This window comes from Colias eurytheme, chromosome 30 (assembly GCF_061535395.1).
Source record: "Colias eurytheme isolate Ceu_HAF_F1 chromosome 30, ilColEury1 Martin Lab GWU primary, whole genome shotgun sequence".
Classification (NCBI taxonomy): Eukaryota; Metazoa; Arthropoda; class Insecta; order Lepidoptera; family Pieridae; genus Colias; species Colias eurytheme.
In genome coordinates, this window is record NC_143009.1 from 1,579,178 (window position 1) to 1,591,576 (window position 12,399).

Here is a 12,399-nt window from a genome sequence, read left to right on the forward strand (position 1 = left end):
AAGTCGACGCGTGCTGTTCGTCTGTCTGTTCGCGAAGAACACAAACAGATTTTCATTCTGTTTCTACCAATGAATAAACATGGTTCTCGAGAAAAGTTTTAGTTTATGAAGAAAAAAAAATGAAGCGTTTGACAACGAAAAGCCGAAAGTTTAGATAACGTTAAGTTCCTAATTGATTTTATTTATAAGAGAAATACCACAGTATTACCATTATTTCCTACAGTAAGGAATCGCCTTTGATGTCGCGCGATGCCGCCGCCAGCGTAGGTAATGACGCTGCCACACGAAAATACGCTAGGGTTGCAACAAATGGGAAATAAAACAATTGTGATTATTAATATTATGATGAAATCTTTATTCATATGTACATTCAAAATAATTGCAATTATTAAATCTGATGTAATTATTTGTTCATAAATATATAATTACAGATATTGCACTGCTAAATATTATTTACGTGGACACTTTATTTTTGGATGTTCTTAATTGTATATTATAACATTTAACTAAGTAATGCATTCGCATTGGGATGTACAATCTGATTAGAAAATAATGAGGACAACATATATACATAGCTTTGATTTTAATTCAACAGATACAATTAATACAATCTTTCTGAAATATTGTTTCCTTCTGGGATTTCAATGTAGATTTACATCCGTAAACCGAACAGTTTGTGCGCGCCATAATAGAATATGTAAGTACCTATGTATAATAAAATTATTACACAAAAAATACGACTGCGACATCCTTTCGCACTAGGTAAAGCAAACTAAGCGTGTTTGCTTTACGCGGCCCGCGTCGCCCGACCCCCGCCAGTTCCCCTCCGTTTCTCTGCACAAGTACATTCGTCGCACTACTGTAGGAAATAATGGTAATACTGTGGAAATACATTTTTAGTACTTATCCCTTTTACTTAGCCAATTGGCAGTCGGATAGCTTTTTATAGCATTCATTTCACTACATAGTATAAAACGTCGCTTTCTCTGTCCCTTAATTGTCCCTATATATGCTTAAATCTTTAAAACTACGCAACGGATTTTGATGCGGTTTATTTTTTAATAGATAGAGTGATTCTCGAGGAAGGTTTTAGCATATATGTAATTTATAGGGTTTAGACAAAGCGGTCGAAGCCGCGAGCAGAAATAAACATAGAAATTATGTAACATACATACAAATTAATTCTTTATACATGTGGACTGCGCTTTATAAGGTGTGCCTCTCATCTCGACCTTCATCAGTCGTGTTGTGCATCACAAGGTTTTTGTACTAGTAAATTCATTTATTTATTTTTTTATTTTATTTACTAAGTTCTGGCCGCGTGGTGTAGGGAAATTGGCATGGGAATAAGATGCATAACTGCGGTAAAAAGTAGCTTACCTATCTATACTATAATAATATTAAAAGCTGAAAAGTTTGTTTGTTTGAACGCGCTAATCTCGAGAACTACTGGTCCGAACTATGTTTATAATTAATATTAAAATTTAAAATTTAACAAGCACTGTAAAATTTAGTTAAATAATTCGCATGCCAGCTGTGACTGGCGAATTGTGTAGAACATGTTCTCTCATATGTATTACCACTTTTCTTGCGAATAAATTCATTTCATTTCATTTAATTTCAAATTCATTTCATTTTATTTCATTTCCGATTTGAAAAATTCTTTCGATGTTAGATAGCCCATTTATCGAGGAAGGCTATAATATAATTACGCTAAGACCAACAGGAGCGGAGCAGTGCGGGTAAAACCGCGAAGCGCAGCTAGTAAAAAATATTTTTTTTATTTTATTTTACAAATTATTTTTGCTGTGCAGGTTTTTATAGTCCTTATATGGACAAACCCTTACAATTAATAACATCTTTTTGTCTGTCAGTGCCTTCGAACATTAATGTGTATCACGAAGTCACGATTTCGCCTCTAAAGTGATGCATATGAAATAATTGCTATTAACAAGATAATTATTATTATTACTTTTGTATTTAAATAGCGATTTCAATAGGTATCTCATTTAAATAATGAGAACGTTTTATCATGTACTAGAGGTTCGCCCCGGCTTCGCTCGTGGTACATATTTCGCTATAAAAGGTAGCCTATGTCCTTTCTCGGGTATCAAAATATCTCCATACCAAATTTCATGCAAATTGGTTCAGTAGTTTAGGCGTGATTGAGTAACAGACAGACAGACAGAGTTACTTTCGCATTTATAATATTAGTATGGATTTTAAGCAAAGGTTATAGGCATGTAACTGGCATTAAATAAACATGTTTTTAATTCCTGTAATATCGATATCTCGATAAAAACTGTATGAAATTTTATACTTTCAAAATTTTCAAGTTACAACCGAAACCTGTGAAAAATATGTTTTCATTACACCCTATCACGTTCCTTTCCTTGTGTAAGTGCAAAGAAAACCGCGTGAAAAGTTAGCATTGAGTTTATTCTCAGTACACACAGTGCACATAATACATATTATAAAGATCATATAAGTGAAGGTTAAGCAGAGATGAGCGCAGCGCCACACCTTTTACAATCTACATAATCCATACTAATATTATAAGTGCGAAAGTAACTCTGTCTGTCTGTCTGTTACTCAATCTCGCCTCAACTACTGAACCAATTTGCATGAGATTTGGTATGGAGATATTTTGATACCCGAGAAACGACATAGGCTACTTTTTATTGCGAAATATGTACCACGGGCGAAGCCGGGGCGGACCGCTAGTAATATATAAGTACAAGTTATCTATATATGTGTCTATATGTTACCGTCATCTGGTTGAATCTGCTATTTGATTGACTAGCGTGTTGATTGAATGACGACATTTTGCAGTCAAAAGTTTAAAAATTCTGAAGTGAAGTTATTAACAAAAAAATACAGTCAAATTGAAAACCTCGTCCATTTTTTTTGAAGTCGGTTGAAAAGTAATTAAAAATAATTGAACAGTACACTGTTTTTATTTTTATAACTTTATGTCTTAGCTTTATGTTAATATTAGGACTACAGTACTTTTAAAAATACTATACAAGTAAAATCCTATCCTATCCTACTCCTACTCCTACTAATATTATAAATGCGAAAGTTTGTGAGGATGTGTGGGTGTGTGTGTTTGTTACTCTTTCACGCAAATACTACTGAACCGATTACAATGAAATTTAGCACACATATAGAGAGTAACTTGGATTAACACATAGCATAGGTTTTTTCCCGGAAATCCCACGGAAACGGGAACTATGCGGGTTTCCTTTAAAAACGCGGGTGAAGCCGCGGGCGGAAAGCTAGTCCTAAATACAATCCGTTCTAAGCCGTGGGTGGCAAAATAAACGATTACTACTATTAGTTCCATTTCACACCTACTAATGCCGTGATTTATAACTATCGATAAATACCGAAATATCGATTCGAATACGATTTTACGATATATCTCGTTATCTAGAAACATTGAATGAAGTCAGTGCTTCCCAAACTGTGAACGGACTTATAGCTTTTTGCAATCAAATTTAATTATTTAAAGCTTTTTAAGTTAAATAAAAATACATTTATACCAATACTAGCTTTCCACCCGCGGCTTCGCCCGCGGAGTCAAAGAAAAACCCGCATAGTTCCCGTTCCCGTGGGATTTCCGGGATAAAACCTATCCTATGTCCCGGGGTAAAAAGTAGCCTATGTCTTTTCTCGGGTATCAAAATATCTCTATACCAAATTTCATTCAAATTGGTTCTGTAGTTAAGGCGTGATTGAGTAACAGACAGACAGACAGAGTTACTTTCGCATTTATAATATTAGTAGGGATTATAAAGCTGAAGAGTTTGTTCGTTTGAACGCGCTAATCTCAAGAACTACTGGTCCGATTTGATAAATTACAGTGGTGGACGTTTAATTAGAAACAGGTAACACGATGAAGTAGTCATCAAGTTTATTTAACATTTGTGTATTAAAGTATTAGAGATTAAGCATTATTTCATATGTAATAGAACACCCGTTTATCTAGTTTTATAATAAATTGCTTAATTTTAATCAAACGTTAGCTTAAATTAATAAAATCAAACAACTTTAGGTGAAGTCTGATTTCCGCGTATTTTCAGTCTGGACAACAAATTAGAAACAGCATGTTTCGAGTGTTCTAAAGTCAAAACCTATTAAAATGCCGTCAATATTTTTTTCATCTATAAATATTTGCACCGTTTTTTAAACATTCTATCTAAAAGTTTCTGAAAATTAATTTACTTTGCAGCAAAAATGGGTAAAAGTAAGATTCGTGACCCATCAACAAGAAAAATAATTTTAAGTTTACAATTTGACAAAAGCTGGAGTTACAGGAAAATTGCAAATCATTTAGAGTGTTTGATAAAAAGATATTCAATGTTACAGTCTATTTCAATAAGCATGGTAGTTCTGATCAAGTGTCTAGAAAAGCTGGACCATGAAAAATCACTGCTCGCGAGGATAGGCAAATGATTCTTTTGGCAAAAATGGATCCATTTAAAAGCTCAAATTCTATTATAAAATTATTTTTTTCCGAAGATGAACCACGCCATGTGTCGATGAGATCGGTTTTCGGGTGGTAAGTCGAGGCAAAATTGTTTGTGAGAAACGCCAGGAAAGTACAGCTTCTTATTAGGCAGGGAACGACGATTTGCATTTACTAAGAAATATTGTTTGAGAACAGTCCGCCAGTGAAAAAGTTTTATTTTGGGACGAAACAAATTAATTTAATCAATTCTGATGGCAAAAGATACGCGCGTCGTTCTGTTAACCATACCTTAGATAATAAATTAAAAACAGTTAAGCAAGGCGGAGGAAACATTATAGTATGGGGTTGTTTTAAGATTGTTATAATTTTTATAGACAACAACGGCTTTACAACGTCGTGGCTCAGATTGTAAGAGATTTTCACACGTTTGCAAAAACATATTTCCTAATAGAATTGGAACCTTTAAATGGATCTATCTTTGCGAAAAGAATAATTTACCTATCCTCGCGAGCAGTAGTTTTTCATGGTCAAGCTTTTCTAGGCACTTAATCAGAAGTAACATGCTCTTTGAAATAAACTATAGCATTAAATATCTTTTTATCGAACACTCTAAATGATTTGCAATTTTCCTGTAACTCCAGTTTTTGTCAAAATGTAAACTTAAAATTATTTTTCTTGTTGATGGGTCACGAATCTTACTTTTACCCATTTTTGCTGCAAAGTAAATTAATTTTCAGAAACTTTTAGATAGAATGTTTATAAAACGGTGCAAATATTTATAGATGAAAAAAATATTGACGGCATTTTAATAGGTTTTGACTTTAGAACACTCGAAACAGCTGTTTCTAATTTGTTGTCCAGACTGAAAATACGCGGAAATCAGACTTCACCTAAAGTTGTTTGATTTTATTAATTTAAGCTAACGTTTGATTAAAATTAAGCAATTTATTATAAAACTAGATAAACGGGTGTTCTATTACATATGAAATAATGCTTAATCTCTAATACTTTAATACACAAATGTTAAATAAACTTGATGACTACTTCATCGTGTTACCTGTTTCTAATTAAACGTCCACCACTGTATTTCCGTGTTGGATAGCCCATTTATCTTTAGGCTATATATCATCACGCTAAGACCAACAAAAGCGGAGCCATGCGTTTAAAACCGCGGAGTGCAGCTAGTAGTAATGAATAATAATAAAGTAAATTTTTAGAAAAAAAACAAAAACCGACTTCAAGACTATACCTATATGTACATTGTACAAATTTAAATAATTTCTGATAAACAGTGTATATGCCTACAAAATTTGAGGGTTTCCCTCGATTTTCCCGGGATCCCATCATCAGATCCTGACCTGGTGCCAATGGGACCACCTCTGACGTATGATCTACCAAATAAAAAAAGAATTATTCAAATCGGTTTATAATTGCCGGAGTAATCGCGTAACAAATATACAAAAAAATAAAAAAATACTGTCGTATTAAGAACCTCCTCCTTTTTTGAAGTCGGTTAAAAATATTATAAACAGGAAAGGTTTGTATGTATGTATGTATGTATGGTTTTCACGCATAAACTACTGGACCGATTTTGATGAAATTTGGCACAGATAATCTTTAGACCCTGAGAAAGAACATAGGCTAACTTTTATCGCGAAATATGTACCACGGGCGAAGCCGGGGCGGACCGCTAGTGAATAATATGCTGAAATCATAACATCAATTTCTGTTTAAACTGCAATATTATTTTCTTATTATTGTCTATTAAAAATCGATAGATATCTAACGATATTGTTGAATGCATTAAAAAAAACTTAATTTTATGTTTAATTAGCTTACCGCCCGCAGCTTCGCTCGCTTTATCTAAAACCTAATAAATTATATACTAAAACCTTCCTCTTGAATCACTCTATCTATTAAAAAAAACCGCATCAAAATCCGTTGCGTAGTTTTAAAGATTTAAGTATACAAAGGGACATAGGGACAGAGAAAGCGACTTTGTTTTATACTATGTAGTGATGATTACCTTAACTGACTCCGTTTAGATTTTTTTATGTAAATTATAAGCTTATGCTTTTTCGTGGAGAAAAAATTTAATGCTATCTATAGTATGAAACCCGACTACTGACTTATTACATTTTAAATCGCCTCGATTATTTTACTTGACTATTTTTTATGACTAAGAGCCGATTTTTCAATCCTTGGTTAAAATTTATCCGTCCAATAAAGTATTACACGAACATATTAAAATGCAACCTGTAAACTGTCAAATACTGATTATTACAATACATTTTTACCCAACGATTGAAAAATCAGTCCTTAGACTGGCAAGAGATGGCCGCAGGATAGAGTCAAATGGAAGCTCTTATTGTCGGAGGCCAAGACTCACTTTGGGTCCCTGCGCCACTCTAGTAAGTATTTTTACGACTTAATAACAAAAACCTACAGTAATTATCCATACTAATATTATAAATGCGAAAGTAACTCTGTCTGTCTGTCTGTCTGTTACTCAATCACGCCTGAACTACTGAACCAATTTGCATGAAATTTGGTATAGATATATTTTGATACCCGAGAAAGGACATAGGATAGGTTTTATCCCGGAAATCCTACGGGAACGGGTTTTTCTCTGAAAACGCGGGCGAAGCCGCGGGCGGAAAGCTAGTAACTCATAAATCATTAGTGACAGTACCAAGGTAAACCATGCAGTTTAATAAAAACGCGTAAAAAATTTAGAGCAGTCAAAAAACTTGTCAGTAATTACGATCAAAACCATAACCTTACGTAAAGAGAGGTCAATGTAATAACTAATAACATCATTATAATTTCGAAATTTTAGTGCTGATAAAAGTGTGTACAGTTTTGTCTTCTGCATATTACTAGTGATACGCCCCGGTTTTGCACGGGAGCAGTTGTACAATACTAGCTGAGCTCCGCGGTTTTAACCGCAGTGCTACACTCCTGTTGGTCTGAGCGTAATGAGCCTATAGCCTTCCTCGATAAATGGGCTATCTATCACCGAAAGAACTTTTTCAAATCGAACCAGTAATTCCTGAGATTCAGCTTTATAAGAAGAAAAAACTATTCAGCTTTATAATATTATATTAGTACAGATGTTATGCTCAAAAACCGAAAACGCACATTAAAAATTTCTCACAAAGCGTTGTGGTCACAGAAAATCCTACTAATATTATGTATAAATGCGAAAGTCTGTGAGGATGGATGGATGTTTGTTACTCTTTCACGTAAATACTACTGAACCGATTACAATGAAATTTGGTATGTAGACGACCGAGAATAAGACATAGGCTTTTCATCCCGGAAATCCCACAGGAAACTTGAATGTAAAAAGCATAAAATACACACATCAATACCACATCTAAATTATTTAAATTTAAAGTAAAGATAACACTCACCATGTAAACCATCAAGTATCGTCAGTGTTCGTTTCGTAGTTTTCGAACTGCAAACAAACAAACAGATTAAAACTAACATGAAAAATAAGGATACCATTTAAAGTACTACAATAATCTCGCAATCAAAACACAAACATTTATTTATTCAATTAGACTTCTTCTAGAAGCACTTTTGAATCGTCATTACATATTTTTAACATTTACCATCGATTCGGAAAGCAGTATCTATGGAGAAGAACCGGCAAGAAACTCCATAATATTTCAGGTTCACAAAAAATACAAATCTATTGGAATTTGAAGAAAACATAATTATAGACAGAAAGAGGCTACTTTTTCATGAAAAAATTATTTTCAAACTCACAGGTTAAAATTCGATTGAGTTGATCAAGCATCCGCCCCGGATTGACGGGAAAGGATGCGGGTTCGAGTCCCGCCTCGTGATCGAATTTTTTATATTCTTTTTAAATTTATATTTACGACCGATTCGGAAAATAGTATCGCTTCTTCCCTACTAATATTATAAATGCGAAAGTAACTCTGTCTGTCTGTCTGTCTGTTACACTTTCCCGCAAACCTCTCAACCGATTTTGATGAAATTTGGCACAGACAATCTTTAGACCCTGAGAAAGAACATAGGCTACCTTTTATCAAAACACCACGCGGGCGAAGCCGCGGGCGGAAGTAGTAAATAAAAATAATAAAAAATATACTTACTCTTAAATAAATGTGCGACTAATCTTCATACTTCATATACTTAAATATCTAATACTGGCCTTAAATTCAATATATTTTGTGTCTCACATTGTTGCTATGCTATTTTGTTTCTTATCTATACGTGGTTAGGGCATATTTTCATCCATCTCAATCTGTAACAAAGAAATATTTATTTAATTAACATACTATAGAGTATAGACATTTGTTTTACTAACTGTTGCCTGCAGCTTCGCCTGCAATTTTCATCCCCTATTTATCCCCTATTACCTTGGGGATAGAATTGATCAAAATTGTTTCTTAGCGGATGCCTACGTCCTAACATCTACCTGCATGCCAAATTTCAGCCCGATACGTCCAGTGGTTTGGGCTGTGCGTTGATAGATCACTATATCAGTCAGTCACCTTTGAGTTACATAATAATATATAGTATATATTTAAATTTAATACTGTTTTTACGAGAATTTTAAATATATTGTAATAGTAAGAATCTTTAGTGACATTTTATACGCTTTATAATAAAAATAGTAAGTCTTAAAAGCATCATGTATGAATATTGAATAATATATATTTCAGATATGTATGTTACTAATATAATGAATAAATCGCGTTTAAAATCCGTTAAAAAGTCTTTAATTTCTAAATGTATACTTGCGTAAAATCAAACACTAGAGAATACTAGCTTAATGTTTATTTATTACACAAATTCACCATAATATTATAAGGGATCACATACAGTGGTGGTCATATAATTAAGAACGCTGATACAAAGGGAAGATTTTTTCAGACTAAGATGCATAACTAATTTCATGTAATTATTTTTATTTTTCTCGATATAGAAATACTTTTCCAACAAATCACTGTATTCATTAATACACGTGATTAGCCTAAAAATTAATAGACAAACTTTTTACACTACTTCTAAACATAGTATTCCTATTTACTAGCTGGTCACGTAATTAAGAACGCTAAATAGTTTATACTTTTATTCAAATTTCAATAGAGAACACTCGACTCGATTTGTTGTGTGTTGTGGTTGCTTGTATAATTTTGGCGCCATTAAGCGTTGCAAAAGATTAAAAGTGATTACTTCTCATAAAAAAATGGAAAAAAATAAAAGTTGTGATAAATCTACTAGGGAAGTTATAATAAAACTTCGCGGGAAGAATTGGTCTTATAAAAAGTGCATCTGCAATGTTCAAACTATGGTTTTCCATGCTATAAGGCATTTTGATACGTATCAAACAACTTCAGATGTCCCACGTATGCCAAGACAGAAAAAACAACTCCTCAAGATGACCGAAACATCGTCCGTATGGTGAAACAAAATCTTTTTAAAGTGTCCAATGGGCTGAGAAAAGAATATTTCGGCGAAAATAACCCTTCAGCAATCTCAGCACGCACTATTCGAAGACGTTTGGTAGAAGAAAAATTGTACGGTCGGATAGCAAGAAAAGTACCCATGTTGAAACTTTGCCACAGGCAAGCCCAGCTAAGATTTGCAAGAAAATATAAAAACTGGACTGTGCGACAGTGGAAAAATGTACTTTTCTCTGACTAAACGAAAATAAACAGAGTATGTTCCGATGGAAAACGATATGTTCGACGTCCTCCGAATACAGAATTCGACCCTAAGTTCACGAAAGTTACATTAAAGCACGGTGGTGGAAATGGGAAAATTTGGGGGTGCTTTTCTGGACATGGTGTTGGACCTGTAAAGTTGATAGAAGGTAACATGAATCAATTCCAATACAAAAATATACTGGAAGAAAAAATGTTACCTTATGCTGAAGAAATTCTACCGGTTATTTGGACATTCCAGCATGACAATGATCCAAAGCACACTGCACACACTGTAAAGGAATTTCTAACAGCGCAGTCAGTTTCTGTTTTGGACTGGCCAGCTAACAGCCCTGACCTAAACCCAATAAAGAATCTGTGGTTCGAAGTAAAGAAAAAGGTTTCAAATACACAGTGTCGAAATTTAAGGAAGCTGTATGATGTTTTCTTAGAAGAATGGAACTCTATTTCTCTAGCAAAATGTTAAAAATTAATAGAGTAAATGCCTCGCCGGTGTAAGCAGTAATTAAAAGCCGTGGACATGCTATTAAATATTAATTTTAGTTAAAAATGTATTAACTTGCTTTACAAATTTTTCTCGCAACGTATTATTGTAATTTTTTTAAATGAAAGTGTCATACAAATCAATTCCCGAGCAGATAAATTAATCGTTCTTAATTATTTGTCCAGCTTCACTATTATTTGAATGTGTTGCTTTGGTAAAATAAATTATTTTTGAATAAAATATTGTTGGCGATTTTATTATTTATTCTTAAACTTAGTTGCTCTATTAATGTGGCTATTTTATGACATAACTAGTTGCTTCTCAGAAGGTGCACATCTCTGTGTATGACATTATTTAAATAAAAATTTCTAGTACTTCAGATCGTTCTTAATTATATGACCACCACTATATATCCAACGGTGAAATAATTCTTGATATCGGTCCAGTAGTTACCGAGATAAGCTTGTTCAAACAAACAAACTCCTCAGTTTTATATTATAAGAAGACTTTATCACAGTTCCTTTTTATTATGAGAAAACTTTATTAAATTTCCTTGTTATGAAATTGTTTAAATTTGTATATATGCAGAAAAAATGTTGTGTGGTTTTATGAAACCACGGTAAAAGTGAAACAGTTCGAACGGTTCCGAACACTGCTTTGTGTAGCGCATGTCGTGTGACGGTCGCCTACGACGGTAGGTATACCTACTCGGCAGCCGCGATACACGCGACATGCGCTACACAGACCAAAAAGTTTGAGACGATGTAATAAAAGTTTCACTTTAAAAATTATTATAAACAAATTAGTTAACTGAATGTCTTGGCTCTTGTCTCTTCTAAGCCACAAATTGTTATAGGATAAAAAAAGAGAAGTTACATATTGCCGATTCATGTAGAATTAATATTCATATAACCAGTTCATCAGAATATCAGTCAATCAAATAAAATACCATATATAGTTAAATTATTCTGCTATTCTTGTAAGCATCTGATTATAAACACAATTCCTTCAAAATTATTAAATTATTTTCTTACAAGATACCTACAATGAAATGGGAAATAAACTTTGTAACAATCAACGATTATTTTCCAAGTAGGTACATACTTCAGAAATCTAAGTTCCATGTTTTATCAAGTTGGTTCCTGTTTAAACTTTTTGGTTCATTGAAATTCTGAATAAATTTTCATGAAGGTGTAAAGGAAATCAAAATATGTATGCAATGTTGTACAATAAATGCAATATAATGATTAAATCATTCCAATTAGACGCATCAAAGTAATTAAATATCTAATTATCGTACAATTACTTTAGTTTTTAAGTAGAAGTGTAATAAAGTTGTTACCTATATAGGAATCCTTATTTTACACAGCACCATTGCTTTTTTATCACATTATTTAATGTGTTTCACATAACAATATTATTTATTTAGTTTCATGAAAAAAAAATTCGATAATTTTTAAAATCCGAACGTCACGTCACGTAAATATTTTCATTTTGTGAGACCTGTCAATGTCAAAATCTATTTTTTTTTCAAATAGCACTTTTTCCGTATTGCACTAACGACGGAAATTAAACAATTGTATTGCGTTTCGTTTTGGTCGATAAAAATGTATTAAATATAAAAACGTTATGCCCTAATATGGTTTAATTAAATTTTATTTATAAACCGGATTTACGCGCGGTAAAGACCGTTACGCGCCTGCAGCCTTCTATTACTGCATAACTAATGTTCT

The 12,399-nt window shown here is 33.1% G+C and overlaps 1 protein-coding gene across 1 annotated transcript in view; it reads right to left on the reverse strand.

Moving 5' to 3' along the window:
- The window catches only part of LOC149895696 (uncharacterized), a 46,682-nt gene extending 34,283 nt beyond the window's left edge, over window positions 1–12,399 (reverse strand). The window contains exons 1-3 of the mRNA XM_090118505.1: window positions 12,009–12,399; window positions 8,605–8,756; window positions 7,891–7,937 (exon numbers count right to left, since the gene is read on the reverse strand). Of these exons, the coding sequence (XP_089974631.1) occupies window positions 7,891–7,902 (12 nt within the window). The 5' untranslated portion in view covers window positions 7,903–7,937; window positions 8,605–8,756; window positions 12,009–12,399. The remainder of the gene's footprint in view (window positions 1–7,890; window positions 7,938–8,604; window positions 8,757–12,008) is intronic.